General features: G+C 33.7%; 1 protein-coding gene across 1 annotated transcript in view; it reads right to left on the bottom strand.

Annotated features, from left to right (window-relative positions):
- ADAMTS20 (ADAM metallopeptidase with thrombospondin type 1 motif 20) overlaps positions 1–19,954 on the bottom strand; it is a 211,090-nt gene that overhangs the window by 84,522 nt on the left and 106,614 nt on the right. The window contains exons 15-27 of the mRNA XM_017529893.2: positions 18,767–18,884; positions 15,916–16,008; positions 13,718–13,890; positions 13,445–13,574; positions 7,791–7,917; positions 6,159–6,369; positions 5,868–6,032; positions 4,871–5,035; positions 3,867–3,986; positions 3,162–3,269; positions 2,183–2,347; positions 1,792–2,082; positions 868–1,029 (exon numbers count right to left, since the gene is read on the bottom strand). Coding sequence (XP_017385382.1) covers positions 868–1,029; positions 1,792–2,082; positions 2,183–2,347; positions 3,162–3,269; positions 3,867–3,986; positions 4,871–5,035; positions 5,868–6,032; positions 6,159–6,369; positions 7,791–7,917; positions 13,445–13,574; positions 13,718–13,890; positions 15,916–16,008; positions 18,767–18,884 — 2,028 coding nt within the window. The remainder of the gene's footprint in view (positions 1–867; positions 1,030–1,791; positions 2,083–2,182; positions 2,348–3,161; positions 3,270–3,866; positions 3,987–4,870; positions 5,036–5,867; positions 6,033–6,158; positions 6,370–7,790; positions 7,918–13,444; positions 13,575–13,717; positions 13,891–15,915; positions 16,009–18,766; positions 18,885–19,954) is intronic.

Genomic DNA, 19,954 nt, shown 5'->3' with positions numbered 1-19,954 from the left:
GTGTACTTTAAAAACATGATTTCAAACTCCCAATGTTTGAAATTGTGAGCTAAAAATCATTAAGCAAAAATATTTGACTAAGTTAATTAGGTCATTCATTTGATTTATCCAAAGCTAATAGAAATCTTTGCTTCATTCCCATCCCATATTATGAAGGAAATTATTATTAAAAGTGACTTTAAAAATTATCTTTATATTTCCAGTGCCTAGAGAGTGCCAGTGCATGAAGCATGTGCTCAATAACTGACTACTACCTGAGAAAACGATTTGCCAAATGCATAACTTAATAACAGGATAAAACATCGTCTATATTATATTCTATTTTTCTATTTTTATATCAACTTAATTTTCTAAAAAAAATTAAGAGAGTCAACCAACTTTAGAAAGATACTAGTAGTTCACAGACATATTGCCTACCATATTAGATTCTGTTGAAAAATCTAGAGTATGCATTTTTTAAATCATTAATGAGTGACCTAAACCATGACAGACTATCTACTAAAAAAACATGGTTTAATCACTCAATTAAAAAAAGAATAGAGGCAGGAGAATTACTTGAGGCCAGGAGTTTGAGACCAGCCTGGGCAACATCGTGAAATTCCCGTCTCTATTAAAAATATAAAAAATTAGCAGAAGAATCACTTGAGCCCAGGAGCTGGAGGTCACAGTGAGTCGAGATTGTGCCACTGCACCACTCCAGCCTGGACAACAGAGTGAGCTCCTGTTTCAAAAAAAAAAAAAAAAAAAAAAAAAATCTTTTTCTACATTGTACAGTGAAATAAGATTATCAAACTGTATAAAGTGCTTTTTACTTTCAGTCTTCATAGATGTAATAATCTTACACGTTTAGGAAATATTATGACTTACTTCTCTCCAACTTCTGTAGTTCCACTGTGGACAAGGCCCTGGATCACAGTGCTTTAACTCTGGAGGCTTGGAGGCTGCATCGCAGTAACTGGCACTTTGCCCATTTTCATCCTGGCAGACCACAGCCCTGTGCTGAAGACCTCCAGAACAACTGCTAGAGCACTGACATGGATAAAACACAAAATATGCACAAACTGTGGATTCCACATCATAAATTTATATGTGGTAAAAAAAAAAATCAGCACTGACTCAATCAAAATCAAACTCTACATTAAAATCTCCTTCATTGAAATCACAATTTGAATTGAGAAAATCTGTCAAAACACTTGAGGCTTACTGGGAGCTTCATGAGAATTTGTTGATGAAAAGGTGGGACTTTCAAATTTGCATTAGGAAACAATTTTCACTTTTATCATAAGTGTTAAGTAAAAAGAAAGTTTTGAGGTCTCACTAGGAAGGAATAAAAGACTAGTAAATTACTTAACTTGATACTGGCGGCTTTCTTTATTTTGTATTATTAATCTCATATAAAATATGAACAATTATACAATTTGTAGTTTGTCATGATTTTATACCAGCTTATTGTATTGCTATCATAATAATTTTTGGGTTTAGGTTTTTTCATAAATATTTATAGTCTTACCCCTTAAAGGATTTTCTTTTGTTTTTATTATAATGAATTCTAATCAGATTGTTTTATAGTACATTCCTCTGTAATCATAATAACACATTAGTTCATAATTTAATAAGAACTCCAGCATTTGTAATCAGCATCAAAAAATGGTTAATCCTTTCAATATTTAAACTATTGATCATCAAATAAATTTAGCATTTAAAGTACTGATGACATCATATACATACCTGTTAAAAGGACGTAAAGTAACAAAATTACAGAATTAATATAACTCAATAAAGATGGCTTACTGATCCCCATGGTCCAGTTCTCCACTGGTTTCCTCTGACTGATGGATAAACCACCTGATTTTCATCATCTTCAAGTTTGTGAGTTAATGGCAAATTCATGCTTGGATAATAGCTTGGCTGCTCAGAGGAATGAGGAAAGTGTCTGTATGTGGGTGGGCAGGCTGCCAGGCTACATTTTTGTTCCATCAAAGGGCGAACTTCAGGATCACAGTAATTCTCATCAATTGGCTGATGGTAGTTGATGCATAAAACTTGTCGAGTTCTTTTTCCATGGCCACAGGAAGCTGAACACTGATCAAAAATTTAGCCAACGGTAATATACATTAATTTATATTTAATATCAAATATATTTAAATTTTTCATTTTCTGTTTTTCTCATAAGAATACTTACAGGTGACCAATCCCCTGCTTGCCACTCTCCACAAGGGCTAAAACAGTCCCATATTTCAGCAGGTCGGGGTAAGTGGGCACAATATGATTCATCTGCTATTCTATCAAGAGCATCACGACAGCTTACATAGCGGGCTTGAGTACCTCTTCCACAGGATACAGAGCACTTTTTAAAAAATCAAATTGTATCCAGGCATTACACAGTGGTTCCTCGCACATGTCCCTTATACATCGCTGTTACTCACATTTCTAAAACATCCAGTTTCTTGAGAAAATTTAATTTATAGGTAATATCACCTGACATCACATCTGAGTCAAATAAAGATGGAGTAGTGAATATTTCAATCAGTTTATATCATAAATTTCACAAATAATCTACAATAATTTCAATAATATATAAATATAATGATTTAAAATAATGCTTAGTTATTTGCTAAAATTTAAAGATACTGAAAATATTTTAGATAAGAAAATCTTACAATATCAATAAAAATAACTTTGATATCTAATATCTATTATTATCTAAGTAACAGACATGATTCCATAATTAAAATATTCAGAGAATATGTGAAGCTTAAAAATACGTATTCTATAAGGTTGTAGCAAAGTATACTCCACATACATTAAAGCTTTCAGTGTAGAAAAACAATATGAAAATGTCTATAGTTCAAATAAAAGCTGATAAAAGCCTAATACTGTATCTGCTTCTGATAACAACCTGTGACCTAAGTATTATTATTATTCCCATTTTGAAGATTAGCAAATAGACTCAGAAAACTTCAACTTCTTGTCCACAGATACTTGAAAGGCAAAATACTTGGCCACTAATTCCTAATTCTAAACCCTATGTTTCTTCTATAACATCAAAATACCTGAGACTGAATTTGTACATTAATTTGTGAAATCTCTAACAACCATTTTGTTGATGTCTAAAAGCCGCCATAATAGAAACACCATATATCTTAAAGAAATTCACTTACTGGGGTCCAAGAACCATGTCGCCATTTTGCCATTTTCTCTATGAGAACAGTTGTTGATAAAGTGGTTTCAAGTTTAGAAATAAATGGGCAAGATGTAAGTACACAGTTCTGTTCAGAAGAAAAATGAATCTCGTAAAACATTAATGACTGATTTATATAAAATCCAATGCTTCATTTCTTCTTCTATATGTCTCAAGAATAGTTGCATACTAAATTACAAATAGGTAATATGAATGTTTTCATTTTTCAAAAGCATGAACTACAGTATTGTCAAGTATCAGTAGTGGATAATGACTGAATCCTGAAGTTTGGACCATTCTGTTTGATTGTTGAAAAGGAAAAGAGCATCAGTCTTAAATACTGCTCAGCTAAAACATTCTGAATGGACACAGAACTCTACCTTGAAAAGCACAATACACTTTAGGAGTTTAATAATAGATATCCTTCTGCTTCAGCTCAAAGAATGGAAATTACAAGTTAAATGAATAAAAAATATTAGCAGAAAAAGAGTAAAAAATATTCATTAATAAAGCTACAAAGCTGGCAAAACAAATAAATTCTATGTATTTTTTTCTCTCTCTGTCACATACATTTTTAAGGCACATGAGATTAAGTGGAAAAAAAACAAGTAAAGAAATAATTTTAACACGTCAGTAATATTTCTGACTCGTAAATCTTTTTGTTTGTAACCCATGGTTCCTTTACCTGTCTGTCACTGGGGCGACTAGCTTCATGGCATTCTGTGTCCTCTAACACTGCACTAACTAGTTCACTGACACATTTAACATCTCGCATCTGATACCCATGTCCACATGTGGTTGTGCACTGTAAGAAGAATATAAATAGATATTAAAAAAAGTTGTTTTCCAAAAGTTACATAAACTTCTATTTTCTTAACAAATAACCTGTTAATAATATGCTTTCAATAATCTTTTCACCAGTCCTTTATACCAGATTTAAGACTTAAAAAGAGGAAATTCAATATGCATATTTATTCAAATTTAGTAAATACAAATCAAATATTGAAGTTAACCAAACTGTACAAAATTAATGTATCCTAAAAAGTTGTCATATAAAAATATAAATAGAGGCCTGATATTTTAGAAACAGTTAATATGATTTAAGGAAACTCCACTTAGTGTATGCATGTCATTTGATATACTTTTCAAACTCTACCTAGTGTATGAATGTCATTTAATACACTAAGTAAATTTTAAAGAGACAAAGAAGAAACAACATATGATAAATTTAAAGGGAAGATGAGAGAAGGCTTCTGTCAACTGTGGCAACCTCTACGAAATAATAAGCTACACTATCCTCAACCAGCTTGATCATTGCTCATTCTGCAGATTCCTAGCTGCCTGTTCAGTAAAATATCTAAACAATGCCTAACCTAAATACAGTAAAGATATCAATGCAGAGAGATGAAAATATTTATAATTTAAACAAAGCTGATAAAAGCATAGAGTCTGTAGTATTTTGGTTAACAAAAGGGAGTTCAAAAGCAAAGCTGAAATACTTATTACAGCAAAATAAGCAGTGCTGACAACTAGTTGCACGTAAAGATTCACGTTTCAGGGATGTTGTTTTTTTAAAAAAAAACAAGCCAAATTCCAATGCATCCACTAAGGGAGGAGTAAACATAACACAACTTTTGTGTTATTCTGTAAAGATAGATCAAACCAGAAAAACCTGTATCATATACTCACAGGACCCCATGGTCCTACTTGCCAGGAAGCACATGTATGAAGTTCACATGGACTCAGAGATTCAGGTTTGATATTTGAATTACAGAAGCCATCACTCAAGTGATCTTCATTCAGCTGACACCATACCTGCCGCTGCTTTATTCCTTTACCACATGTAACAAGGCACTGTAAGAATACAAGTGATCATTATTTATTTGCAGCATTAGTCAACACAAATGCCTTAAAATGATGCAATGATCAATTTGTGTATGAAAATACAGTTGAAAGATCACTTCCAAATGCATTTTCCCTCACTTCTCCAGAGATATTCACTGGGTAAAATCAGCCTGCCCCTAACTTCTGTTGCCCAAGTTCCACTGAAACATCCATTTATCCTGGAAACAAAGATGCAAAACTAACCTTAGGATAAGTATACATCCCATGCTGCTGTGGACCCTGGCACTTTCTTATGCAAAGGGTTATACATTAAACATCAGTTAGTGTTATTGCTAGCAAGAAACTGTAAATAGTGTAAAGACAAACTATCTTGTACATTTCATTTTTTTGTTTGATTGTTGAGACAGAGTCTCACTTTGTCACCCAGGCTGGAGTGCAGAGGCCAATCTCGGCTCAATGCAGTAATATCTGCTCACTGCAACCTCTGCTCACCGCAACCTCCACCTCCCAAGCTCAAGCAATCTTCCCAACTCAGCCTCTCAAGTAGCTGGGACCGCAGATGTGTACCACCACACCTGGCTAGGTTTCACCATGTTGCTCAGGCTGGTCTTGAATTTCTAAGCTCAAGAAATTTGCACACCTCAGCCTCCCATAGAGCTGGGTATTATAGGCATGAGACACTGTGCCTGGCCCATCTTATAAATTTCTGATTGCCTTGATAATAGTTATTTACAAAATGACAAAACAAATTTAAGCACTTTTAAATTTTGTTAAGTCTTAGATTACAAAGCTTTCCTAACACAATATATTAATAGTTCCAAGCCTCATATGTTTAATGTACCTCACTCCATTCACTAGTAGCCCAACTGGGACAGGAAAATTCATTGCAATTCTCTTTCGTCACTCGGGACAGTTCTTGGCATTCATTGTCAGCAAGACGATGGCCAAAGTTATCCACACAATAAGATTCTCGAGACCTTTCCCCTCCTCCACAACTCCTGGAACACTAATTTTTTAAAAAAGCAGTAACTAAAAATAGCAGATTTTTAACAAAATTATTCTTTGGAGTAACATAAATATTTAATTAGAAAAAAGGGGGCAAGTTTTTTTTAAGCAATCATTGTTATTGTACCTGAGACCATTCTGAATAATGCCATCTTGTGAAGATACAGTTACCATGGCATAGTTCTTGGGTAGGAGGTTTAAGTTGGTCACCACAGTAGTGGTCATCAACTGCAACAGTCTGTCCTTTATGAATGGAATACTTTATGCAACGAATGTCCAAGATTCTATATCCTTGGCCACATTGGGATGAACATTTACTTTTGCCAATAACATGCCACCTAGAAAAAAGATGTTATTATACTTAGGAGGTATATTACGTAATTTAAAAACAAATTCAGAGACACTCATGCCCTCAGTTTTTAAAATTCTAAGAGCTGATGGACAAACCACCATAAAACAAAACCAGTCTTGAAACAGGAAGCCAGCATTATACTACTGATCTCACACCAGCATTTGGTGGCAGCTTTGGAGGTGTGTCCAAGGAACCCCAAGCTTCCTCAAAAACCTTTGAAAACAGCTGGTTTAGATCATGATTACCCAATTACTTAGTGGCAGATTTAAGACAATAACTGAATATATCTGACTCCAAATCAGGTAGTTTCTCCCTATGCAATCCCTTTATAAGTACTTTGATTTTATGACCAGGGAATCTCTAGGAATTTGACTACATCAATAAAGATAATCTTTAAAAAGCTAGCTAGTTTTTGTAAAGTAAACTACATTTTCTCATTAATTCATGTAATCTATATTTAGACATGTTTCCAGGGAAAGCAAGTTTTCCACAGTTCAAAATGTTAGTTATAGTCAAATTATCCCAATTGTAGTCTAGCATTTATCAATGTAAGAGCACCAACGTAACAAAGCACAGAATTCATGGAATTCATTTCCATCCATAATAACATCTCAAGAATTTCACTGTGCTTCCTTGCTTCCTTTTGCTACTCTGTAGTGGATACAGCTTATACAGGCAGTTCTACTACTGTGCTTTTGCCATATTTTTAAACAAAATCATAAATATATAGAAATTCTCATCCTTTTTAAGTGAAAAAGGTTCTGGCCGTACCTGAATGTTAAATGGTACCTGCTACAATGCTAAAAATAAATGTGATAGATGGACTAATTGTATACCATATGTCACTCCAAGACCGAACACACACACACACACACACACACACACACACACACACACACAAAACCCCAAATAACAAGAAATTTAGAAGTATAAATTTCCTGTCATGCTTTAGGATCAATTTCCCTAAAGTTTAATGGAAAACATACTGATAGAATACCAAGGAAATCAATCAATTTGATTTCTCCAATCCCCAAACTTCAGAAGTTTACTGATTCATTAATTCAGTGGAAAATAAAGAATCATGCTACAAAAATTATTGTTTCAGACCTTTAAACCATCCATTTTCAGATCAGAGTTTAGTTGTATTTATTTTACAGACAAAATTGCAACCATTTTCTATGCAAAATGTTGAGACCTATGTACTGGTATTCAGAAAATACTACGAATGAAAATTCAAACCAATTCTGTACTGAGTTTTACCATAAATTAGTGAGACTGAAATTTTTTCATGACAGGGGCAGACGATGAGTATTAATTATATGTCCACTCTGTATCAGTCACTGTGCTAAATGTTTTAATCTTAGCTCACTATTAACCTGGTTATATTACATATTATTTCTCTTTTACCTTAGTTCACAGTCTGTATTGCAACTTTCAGTAACTAACGATGGAAGAGGCAAGTGGTCACATTTTTGATCAGACACAACACTATGATCACTCTTATGTATGCAAGTTATTTTTCTTCTCTGAAGACCTTGGCCAACGTCAAATGAAGATTAAAAAAAAAGAAAATTAACATAGTTAGATGTTCTATAATTATGCAATTCTGGTAATAACTTAAAGGAGTCAGCTCAGCAAGTAAAAACTGCCCATGTAACATACAGGTTATACTAGTATATTAATCTAGTGAGGAATGACTTTTTGTAATAAGTAAACTGAATCCTGAATGACTGAGGAGTTTGCTTAATGAAGAGATGTACAGAAGATGGGACAGGGATTGGAGTAAAAAAAATTCACTATAGCAGGATAGAGTGGTTGTTGGTGAACAATTGAGTAGCTAGGAACAGTGCTGTTGCTATATAGTACACTACCTTATTGTCATCCGTCAGCTACCTCCCCTTTCCCCATAAAAGGATTGCGCATCTCTATTGCTATAATGTTATAGTAACTTCGTGTAGGGGAAGATCTCTTTCCTGTCCATTGGCATCAGGCTTTTATCAACTGACTGAAAAGGAATGTGACCTATTCCAGTCCCACCCAGCTCTCTTTCTTTTTTCCATCTGCATCGAGAACATCATTTCCCAGATAGAGCTGATCTTTCAGCCTGAAATCATGAATGAAAAAGGCATAGACAGGCAATAAAAAGATCAATGTTTGTCACCATTTGTTGGCGAAGGAAGGAAGAATAAATAGTTGAAGCACAGGAGATTTTTAAGGCAGTGAAACTACTATGCATGGTATTATATTGGTGATTACATGTCATTATACGTTTGTCAAACCTATAGAATTTACAACACGAAGAGTGAACTCTAATGTAAACTATGGACTTTAGTTAATAATAATGCATCAAAATTGGCTCATCAATTGCACAATGTGCCACATTAATGTGAGATGTTAATAATAGAGGAGTGCAAGTGAGTGGCAGGAATGGCACAGGGAAGAAGGATGAATATACAAACTTTCTGTACTTTCTACTCAATTTTTCAGTAAACCTAAAACTTCTCTAAAAAAATAAAGTCTCTAAATAATAATTTAAAAACATGGACATAGATACCAAGTTGGAGTAGAGCCATAGCCAATTAGCAGCTAAAACATGATATGAGCAATAAATAAGCCTTTATTGTTCCAAGCAATTAAGATTTGGCGGTTGTTTGCATACAGCATAACTACAGCAAAAGCAAACTAAGAGAAGCAGTCATAACTGACCAGAGTCATTTGAACTTTATGTTTTCTGCAATGAGGAGATGGTAAAGAATGTAAACAGTCAGTGACATGAACAAATTTCTGTTTTATCAAAGTTCAACTTTGTGCTTCCAGTTAACTAAACATGATCATATATGTTATCTCTGCTCCTTGCTAAATATCCAGTCAAATAACTATAAGAAATTTTGAAAAAGCATAAATCTAAGAGAAGAAAAAAAGAAAAAGAAAAAAAAGCAAGAATTCTGAATTTGAAATGTTGGATATGAAAAGTATATGGAAATAACTATTTAACAGAGCCATGGAAGATGAAATCTAAGCCTGCAAAGTGGGAAAGTAAATAACAAACAAACCATTTATAACATAGAACCCAAGAAAAGCCCAGGAATGGAAAATGCCAGGTTCCTCTGATAGGGAGAATGTGTGAGGGGTAGGCCTGAAAAAATAAAGAACTAATTGAAAAGTATTTACAAAGAAGGGTTAGACCACTAGCTTCCTAGTTGAGAGCAGCACTGTCTGCTGAAAACAGAATGTGAACCATATCTGGAACTTTATATTTTCTAGTAGTCATATTAAAAAGTAAAAAAAAAAAAAAGGTTAATTTTAATAACATTTATATTTGGCCCCAAATATTTTTAATATGATCATTTTAACATATTAATATAAAATTATTATTTTTTCAATATTATATTTTTTAATGGAAAAACTTAAGACATGTAATGTAAATACCATTTCACGTTCAACAATTTTACTAGTTTCACAACAGTTATAAGATGAAAGAACACATAAGATAGTATTTATGTTCTCCTTACAAGAACATTTTCTTCCTTTCTTGGGTGCTTTCTGACTTTGAAAATACGAAGAATTCTTGGAACTTTACTAGAAACTAAGAGGGTGAGCATCAATAAGGAGCAATTTATTATTCGATTCTCTTTGCTTCTGGCCAAGTATAATGGTTAGGAGCAGGTTGTGGTGACAGGCAGATCTCTGCTCCTCATTAGCTTGGTGGCCTTTGGCAGATCCCAATCTCTTTCTCGTCCTCAGTTTTTGCCTTTGTCAGGTGGGGTGTAAGTAGTAACCTTCCCCTTAGGGCTAGCAAGAGGATTAAATAATGCAAGTAATACCTGGCATGTGGCAATATTCAATGACCACTTGTTTTCATTATATTTAAGGTGATTGAGTGAGTGGCATAGGGTTTAATAAAAAGTGTTTTTTATGGGAAAGGACAACCATGGTTAAAAATAGGCCCGTGAATTCTAGCAGAAGAGATAGATGCCTTAGGCTCACATTTTCTGTTCTAGCCTGTATTTTACATTCTTTTTTTATTCTAAGCCTTTCAAATTTAGTATGTATTTCGTGTTTCAATAGATTAACCACACGTGGCTAGTGGCTACCATATTGGACAGCATAGCTCTAGAAAAAGTGAACTTGAGGGCATAAGACACAGCTGAGAACAGCTGGGAACACACCCTACTGAAGCAGGTGGCTAAGTAAAATTCTCCACACTGAATGATGTGACCCCAGCCCATTCAGCGCTCAATTTCCTGCTGGCACCATGCCAACTTCTGTTGTCCTGCAGCCCCCTCATGACTATCAGAAGATGAGAGAATTCCTCTCTTGTGGTACTGTTTAACTCAAGAAAAACGATCAACTGACAATAACATTTCGAGTTTCTCTCCAATGACATATGAGAGGGCTACTTAATGACCAAATGACTCTATAATGAAACTTTTAGTTAACTTGTCTGACTCAGAGAGGACTTTCAATCAGAATTTTTGTACTTTTAAAATATGAACAAACAGCACAAGATCAGTAAACATTTTAGGGAAGTTTCTAACACAAAAAAAGCTAAAATAAACAATAACAAAATAGAACTAGGATGAAACCCATATAAATCAGGGGGCAGAAGGAAACTAAAGACTATGATTAATACACTCAGAGATACAATAGAAGGTATCACATTCATAAAACAAAAGCAAGATGTTATGAGAAGAAACATTAAGAAAACAGTGAAATTGAGAGAATATATTAGAAAATAAAAAATCAGTTTAGGAATGTGAATATCCAAATAATAGTAATTTCCCAAAGATATAAGAGAAAAGTTAACGTGAGGAAGTCATCAAAGAACACGATAAAATTTCTCAAGACAAAGATTTGTTTCCAAATTGGAATGGCCTCTTAATTACCTAGAAAAACAGATGAAAAAACAACCAAATCAAGGCACATTGTCCTGAAATTTCACACCACTAGAATTAAAGAGAGGATCCACAAAACTTGTAGAATATAACATGCTATGTACAAGCACAGAAAATCAGAAAACAAGCCAGAAAATAAGGCATTCAAAATTCTAAAGAAAAATAATCTCTATTTATACCAACCAAACTACTGACCAAGCATGAGAATATAATTATGCCACTTTCAGATGTGAAAGGTCTCAAAAGAATGTACTTTTTTTCTCAAGAAAATACTGAGGGATATGTTCCACCCCATGAAAGAAATAAATCAAAAAGAGGGACTGATAGGATTTAGAAAACAAGGAATCTAACACAGAATACTGAAGAGAATTACCAGGACAATAATGAAGGGAAATCTCAAGATGACAGTCATTAAACAAGCCTGAAGTAACACAGACAGATTAGAGAAAAGAGGGCCACAGTAGCCAAAGGTAAAGAAGAAATGAAGGAAAAATCAAATTGATAAGTTCTATAATATGCTTGAAAATATTAAGACAGAATATATAGCTCTGACAAAAAGTTTGAGTACTGATAACTTTCAGGACACAGAAACAAACAAACAAAACTTAGGAAATGTAATTTTAGAGAAAGTAAAAAAACACACACAAAAAAGGAACATCATCATAACACACTATGTGGTAAAAGAAATAAGGATTCCTTTTCCCCTGCACATGATTGTTTAAGAGAACTCTCCTGCTTTGGACTCCCAAATCATCTCTAACCACGTTTGTCCAAACTTCCATTTTGAATCTTGTTATTCTTGGTGTGTTCACTGCATTTAAAAATGTTCCTTCATTTTCCTGTTGCTGGAATTTCTCCTTCTATCTCCCTATATCCATGGTCACAGACAAGCTTACCCACTCAAGCTGGAATGCTGGTTCCAGCTTCCCAAATTCCAATTCTCTTCTAAAAGGATATTCAGGGCCTTTCTGACAAAATAAATTCTTCCATCTTCACTGTTAACCAAAGCTCTGTATTTTCTACCTCTAGCATTTATCCCAGTCAATCACGCATCATCTCCTTGTATCCCCCCACCAAGACACTGCTTAAACAGTAACAAGAACATTTGTTCCCACGAAATCATTCTGGGAAGTACTGTCTAGATGCCACAGGAAAAAGACTGTGCCTCTTCCGGAATAGGGCACCACAGTTCCTTTGGCACTTTGTCAGGTCAGTTTGTTAGACTGTTCTTCACATTCTCACCATCTTTGGTCACTCCCTCTGGCAGCCCACTTTCGATGATAAGCTCATCTCCCCATGGTTCTGGGCTTCCTTTCCTCCGATCCACTGCTGCCCTAATTCCCAAACTTTTTCTCTAATCTTCATGAAAACTTTTTTTTTCCCATTCTATACAAAATTTTCTATCTTCAGCTTCAGTCTCCTCAAAAACTGCTCCCTCCACCTTTTCTAAGCTCCATACTGTGCATATCTATAGTACTGTATTTACCATTTTATAAATAAATTAACATATATATTCATGCACCTGTTTCAAGCACTAGACTAAAACTGAATGCAGAATTGGGATCTTATTAATAATCTGGATATATTCCCTCAATAAATATTTATTGCATTGAACATATTACACAATTAAATATCCATAATTACAGACTGCACAGACTCCAGTCTTTATACTTTCTTTCCGTACTATAAATTGCCCTGCTGCTCCCACTCTGCTCCTTTCCCATTCTATTTCTTTCAGTTTTTCATGCCATCTGTACAATTATACTTTCTCATGGTCAGGGAAAGAAAATACAAAGATAAAATAATGTTTGATATCTCAACAATAAAAGAGGAAGCCAGGTTGTTGAGAAAGTGCGTGTGAAGATGAGTGGAAGAAAAGGCAGATATTTCACTAGGAAGTAGGATATATATAAGTTAGAGAAACTTTCTGTGGCTGTGAAAAAGAGAATGAGAATGGGAAAGTAAAAGAACAGTAATAGAGAAGGTTGAAAAGAGTAGCATTAAATAGTGCTGTTAAGTATAAGAGAATCAGTGAAAAAAGTAGAAAGGAAAAAATGATTAAAAACCTTTGTATGTCTGTGTAGGATATGTGTATGGACAGTATCAAAATGCCCAGAATGATGCCAGAATGCACAATCTTTTGTCCTGTATTGAATGCCAGTGTACCTTGACACATTTTGGTACAGTCTTCCCATGGTCCATAGGGGTCCCATGTGAACATGTCGCTCCTCTCTTCCAAAGGGATATTGAAGGAGTAACGTACATCAGGGTTGTATAAATTACCCACACACAACACCTCAATAGGAATACAAAGAAACATACAATTAATTCATAAAAAATATATTCTTAAGACATTATTTTACATTTTATGTTAAGCACTTAACCAGTAGTTTACTAATATAATTAAATCTAAGTGTTACTACTGAAGACAGAATTTACCTGCAAAATAAGTTCTTTCTCTTGTCGATTAGTACTATTAATTCTTTCAACTGAATTGTCTGATCCACTGTATTCAATAACAGTTCTTGTTCCTTGCACATTGACTTCTTTTCTTGATCTACTTAGAACAAAATTTCCATTTAAAATAAAATTCCCTTCAGCGTCAGATAATGCTGTAAAAGAATATAAGCAAAACTCATGAAATAGTAAACCCAATCAACAACACAGAAAATACTTGTTTTACCTTTTTTTTCTTTTTAGATGGAGTCTTGCTCTATCTCCCAGGCTGGAGTGCAATAGCACAACATCGGCTCACTGCAACCTCCACCTTCTGGGTTCAAGTGATTCTCCTGCCTCAGCCTCCCAAGTAGCTGGGATTACAGGCATGTGCCACCACACCTGGATAATTTTTGTATTTTTAGTAGAGACAGGGTTTCACCATGTTGGCCAGGTCAGTCTCAAACTCCTGACCTCAGGTGACTCACCTGCCTCGGCCTCTCAAGTAATAGGATTACAGGTGTGAACAACCATGCCTAGCCTAGTCTAACTTTTAAAGTTCAAATCCTTTTTTGAAATTAAAGATGTAAATTTAAATTAATGTTGAGGAAATAAACTTTATTTTACTGTAATGTGGGATTTAATTAATAAGTTGGGTAACCAGTACATCAGCCAAAGATATTAAAATAAATTCACTCTATATTTTTCTATCTCAGATAGTCATCTTCTTCCATGAGGCATGTAGCTTTAGAACAGACAAACAAGAAGTGGGAAAGCAGAAAGAGGTCATGACCCCAGCAGATAGATTAGTTCAATCATCCTTGTCATCAATGGTAGGGAAAGAAGGAGCAGCCAGATTGCTGCAACATTCTCTTTATGCTTATCTTAGAAAAAAGGTACAAGGCTTTAAAACTCTAGTCTTAACATTCTAGAAGGCCATGCATGCAATGACTATACCATTCTCTATACAAATGTCTAAACCTTTCATAGAAAAGCCCTCTCTGTTCATGTCCCCTTCTTGTTCTCTCTTTTTCCCAGGGACAGACACTAATATATGCCTATAGAATATATGTATATGCACTGAGGTAATATTTTTAACACAAGGAAAAGAATTTCAACTAAATGTAAAAGGCCAATAATTCAAACAACTTAGATTTGATTTTATTTAATGAATTTTTGCAGTTTTTTATTGAGGTGAAACTAATATAACATAAAATTAACCATTGTTAAACAAACAATTTAATGGCATTTAGTATATTCACAATGATGTACAATCATCACCTCTATCTAGTTCCAAAACCTGTTCACCCCAAAAGGAAACCTTGTATCCATTAAGCAGTTGTTCCCTTTACATTTGACTTTATAGTTCCAAATGCAATTCCTGAGATAGGCTGTTCATTATAGATTCAGATTGGCAGTTACACAGGCTAATTATTTGAGTCAATATTTCACATCTTATTAATGTGCAGCAGATGCTTTCTCAATACCAGCTCTGCATCATTACCTACCTACTCCAGTTTGGTAAATTACAGATAACAGCATTAAGATGTTTCTCAGGCAGACAGAAAAAGTATAAAACACTCTTTTCATATTTGTGTCTAAAGTAAAATTCTTTAAGCCTGAAAGCTAATTTCTAAAAATAAGTAACATAAATTAAGTCTATACTTTAGAAATAGCTAACAGACAATATACTCTGACTACATTCATTAACATATAAAAATGTGAAACCACAATTCTTTTTCTGACTTTTTAAAAAAATCCAAGAGGTTTAAAAAAAAACTGTATTTAAATACTTTAGCTACATAGTAAAAAAAAAAAAACTTGAAAAAATTATTTAAAACATTTAATTTCAAAGAATTCTATAATTAATATTAGACAAAATGATAGAAGAGAATTTTATTCTAAATACACATGCAACTAACTGACTATAACCTCTGGTTATCTAAAATATTCTTATGAGAAAAAACTGAAAACAAATTATTGTTCAGAATTTCATTTAGTTTTTTTTTTTTTTTTTTTTTAGTAATACATTTTGGATTGCTTAAGAACATATGTATAGGGAGCCCTAAGTTCAGTATGAAATGAAATTGCATGTTTGCTAAAGGGAATCTTGTTGCCTTCCAAGAATTTACATCAACTACAGACTTCCATGAAATTGCACATGAGCCACATACTGGTTGCTGTTTACAAGAAATGTTTACCAAGGTAAGTGTCATCTGGTTGTCCAGAATAGCTGTACTGACGAATGTCAATGTTTGTTGCTCCTGCGGGAATCTTTACAACAACATTATAACCTGTAATATAATTTTACATAGGTTAAATTTCATAAAAAGCAGATGGCCCAGAGGTTATTACTGCTAAATGAATGAAAAATATGAATAATATAGTCAGACTTAGTTTTGTTGTATCTTTACAAAAATTACACAGTGGTTATTCTTTTTGAGTCAGTGCCTTCCACAAATTACTGAGGATTGAGAAAGAGTGGTTGTTGTCTAGAAACAGAGTTTAATATTCTTAACTTTTCCTAATGTTTTGCTACTTCTAATATTCTTAATATAGAATGAAATGAAGCTAGCATTTTGGCTCCTGAGATACTTAGTACACATACTCATTTTTAAACTTGGTTAATACTTTTATATTTTATACTTCCTGCTGGGGAAAAAAATAGAGGATTTTAAACACGATTCACAAATCCAGGGGATATTAATTGGACATTGCTATAATATGTTCAGACAGATGCAGTAAATAGTAAAATAATAAAACTTTTCAATTTCATTATTGAAAAATCTTAAAAAATAAAAAGTTTAAAGTTCAAGTTTTTTGGGGGCTTTTAATTTGTAGTATAAGCAAGAATCTATTCCCCAAATTTTAATTATTTTTACAAGAATACTAATAAACTTGTTATGAGAAAAGTAAAAAGTTTACTCAAGTGAAATGAAAGTAATATTTCCATTTTATGAGGCCAAATTCAGCGACATTGGCCCTGCTCAAAAGAGGAAACATTTTATCTAACAGACATTAAGAAAAAATGTTTTCCCAACACTAAACACATTCACATTACATAGTTGTCCAAATACTCAAGTTTTTAAGTATACAATTAATTATACTCTAGGGATAGTATTCTAAGTTTTTTCTTTTCCTTACTTATTAGGATTTCCCCCTATTTACTACACCGTGAGTAAAAGTAATTTTTCTTATACACTACTTTGATAAATATAGGATTAACTTAAGAAAACATTTAAAAAACAGCTTAAATTTACAACTCTCTTAAATTGTCAGACTCTCTTGCATGTGCTTTAGAGCAGCCTTATTTATATCTAAGGTATCACATTTTTAATATAAGACGATAGTTTGATGATTTAGTATCTATATGCATACTGGTTGTAGGTTATTGATCTACAAGAATAGTTTTAATTCACCTCCTTTTCACTATAAAACATTCTCACCCATTACTTTTACTATTTATGCCTTTATTATTCATTATATTTTTTTCAAGAAAGCAAGCCTAAGGCGTTGCAAAGGTGATAAGATGAAGGCTACCACCAGGGGGCAGAAATGTGACAAATGCTAATTAGACCTTGCAAGTGAGTTTAACACATTTTTCTATTTGCAAACTGATTAATGCACACTACAAGTTTCACAAGATTACATATTTGACCCTAATTTGGTTCATGTAGCTTTATCCTAGAAAAAACATTTTTCAGTAAAAACAGACTGTAATAAGTATATGCCATGTATTATAGAAGGGAATCAAAGGTATGTAGCTCTCGGGTAGTAACTAGAAAAATCATATATCAAATCATCTAGTAACTGAGATTTATAAGTATCAAAGTATAAAATGTACTATAATTTTCACATACATAAAAACATAAATATTGAGTTTTAAATTAAACTTCTTTAATGGAAGAAACAATTTGAACACATATGAACACAATTTAAAGTTGAACAATAAGGCTACAAAAAATAGGTTAGGTGTAGGGGTTCATGCCTATAATTTCAGCACTTTGGGATGTCGAGATATGAGGATTCCTTAAGGCTAGGAGTTTGAGGCCAACCTAGCAACACAGTGAGACCCCATCTCCACACACACACACACACACGCACACACACACACACACACACACGCACACAAATTAGCTGGGCATGGTGGTGAGCACCTGTAGTTCTAGATACTTGGGATAAGGAGGTGGAAAGATTGCTGGGACCCAGGAGTTCAGAGCTGCAGTGAGCAATGATTATGCCACTGTACTACGGCTTGGACAACAGAGTACTACGGCTTGGACAACAGAGTAAGACCCTGCCTCTAAATAAATAAATAAATAAAGTTGTAAGAAATAAATTTTAATTTGCAAAGAAAGTTTTAAAGATCTGCTTTCATTATCATAAAAACAAAAAATATTTGCCCAGAAAACTTTACAATGGAAAATATCTTATATATTTTCATGATATTTTGAAGAAAAATTAAATCATGGCCAAATATCAGTTACATATGTGATCCAGATACTGCCTGGAAAATCAAATGTGATAATAATTCTAAAACATTTAATTCAGAAAACATTTAAGTTAATGGTTTTATCCCTCACTTTCAATCAACATTTTCTATCCACCTTTAAGAAGAAATGTAACAGGCCAAGTCGTAACAAAAAAGAAAGTGATTCTAGTAACAAAAATATTTAAAAGCAAGTTTTCTAGAAAAAATTCACTAATATATAAATTTTAGGTCACAGAGAAAAAAAGTACTTCATTAATGGGAGGATTATGCACGTATCACACATCACTGTCAAATAGTATTGAATTTACTCTAATAAATGCATATAATACATTTTTAAGAATCAGATTTGCCTGAAGCAGGTGAATTCATTAATCAAGGATCCATCTGGTCTAATACAGTGTTTAATTTTGTTATATTAGGAAATTTTTCCTTAACAATTATTTTGGACTAAGGGTGTAGAGTAAACAAAACTGTAACAGAGAATTACTATTACATCTTCTTTACAGACTCCATTATTGTACTAAATAAAGGGGAAAACTAGAAACAAATACACAATTTACCATAGTGAGAACTGTTGAAGACACCTGTTATTGTCTTGCATGAAGAGTTATCCCCACGACACACTCCACATTTGTCTATCTTGGCACTGGAGTTTAACACATGATCACAGCCAGCTGCCTATAAGACACAATTACAATCAATATTATAATAATGACTAATTATAAAGAAAAGAGAGAAGATCCAAATATATACAATCAGAAATGACAAAGGGGGTTTGCCACTGACCCCACAGAAATACAAATAACTCTCAGAGACTACTATGAACATCTCTACACACATGAACTAGAAAACCTAGAAGAAATGGATAAACTCCTGGACACATACACCCTGCCAGGCTGCAGGTGGAAGAAACTGAATCCCTGGGCAGACCAATAATGAGCTCTGAAATTGAATCAGTAATAAGTACCCTATCATCCAAAAAAATCCCAGGACCACATGATTCCCAGCTGAATTCTACCAGATGTACAAAAAAGAGCTAATACCATTCCTACTGAAACTATTCCAGAAAAACTGAGGAGCAGGGACTCCTCCCTAACTCATTCTATGAGGTTAGCATCATCCTGATACTAAAAGCTGGCAGAGACACAGCAAAAAAAGAAAACTTCAGGCTAATATCCTTGATAAATACTGATGCAAAAATCCTCAACAAAATACTTGCAAACCAAATCCGGCAGCACATCAAAAAGTTTATCCACCACAATCAAGTAGACTTCATCCCTGGCATGCAAAGTTGGTTCAACAAATGCAAATTAATAAATGCAATTCATCGCATAAACAGAACAAAAGACAAAAATCACATGATTATCTCAATAGATGCAGAAAAGGCTTTCAATAAAATTTAACACTCCTTCATGTTAAGAGCTCTTCACAAACTAGGGATTGAAGAAACATACTTCAAAGTAATAAGAGTGATCTATGACAAAGCCACAACGACTATTATACCGAATGGGGAAAAGCAGGAAGAATTTCCCTTGAAAACTGAGACAAGATGCCCTTTCTCACTAGTTCTATTTAACATAGTATTGGAAGTCTTGGCCAGAGCAATCAGGAGAAGGAAAGAGGAAGAGGAAGAGGAAGAGGAAAGAAAGAAAAAGAAAGAAAGAAAGAAAGAAAAAGAAAGAAAGAAAGAGAGAGAGAGAGAAAGAAAAGAAAGAAAGAAAGAAAGAAAGAAAGAAAGAAAGAAAGAA

Source organism: Cebus imitator, unplaced genomic scaffold, assembly GCF_001604975.1.
Source record: "Cebus imitator isolate Cc_AM_T3 unplaced genomic scaffold, Cebus_imitator-1.0 Scaffold2, whole genome shotgun sequence".
Lineage (NCBI taxonomy): Eukaryota > Metazoa > Chordata > Mammalia > Primates > Cebidae > Cebus > Cebus imitator.
This window is presented reverse-complemented; position numbering and strand designations above follow the sequence as displayed.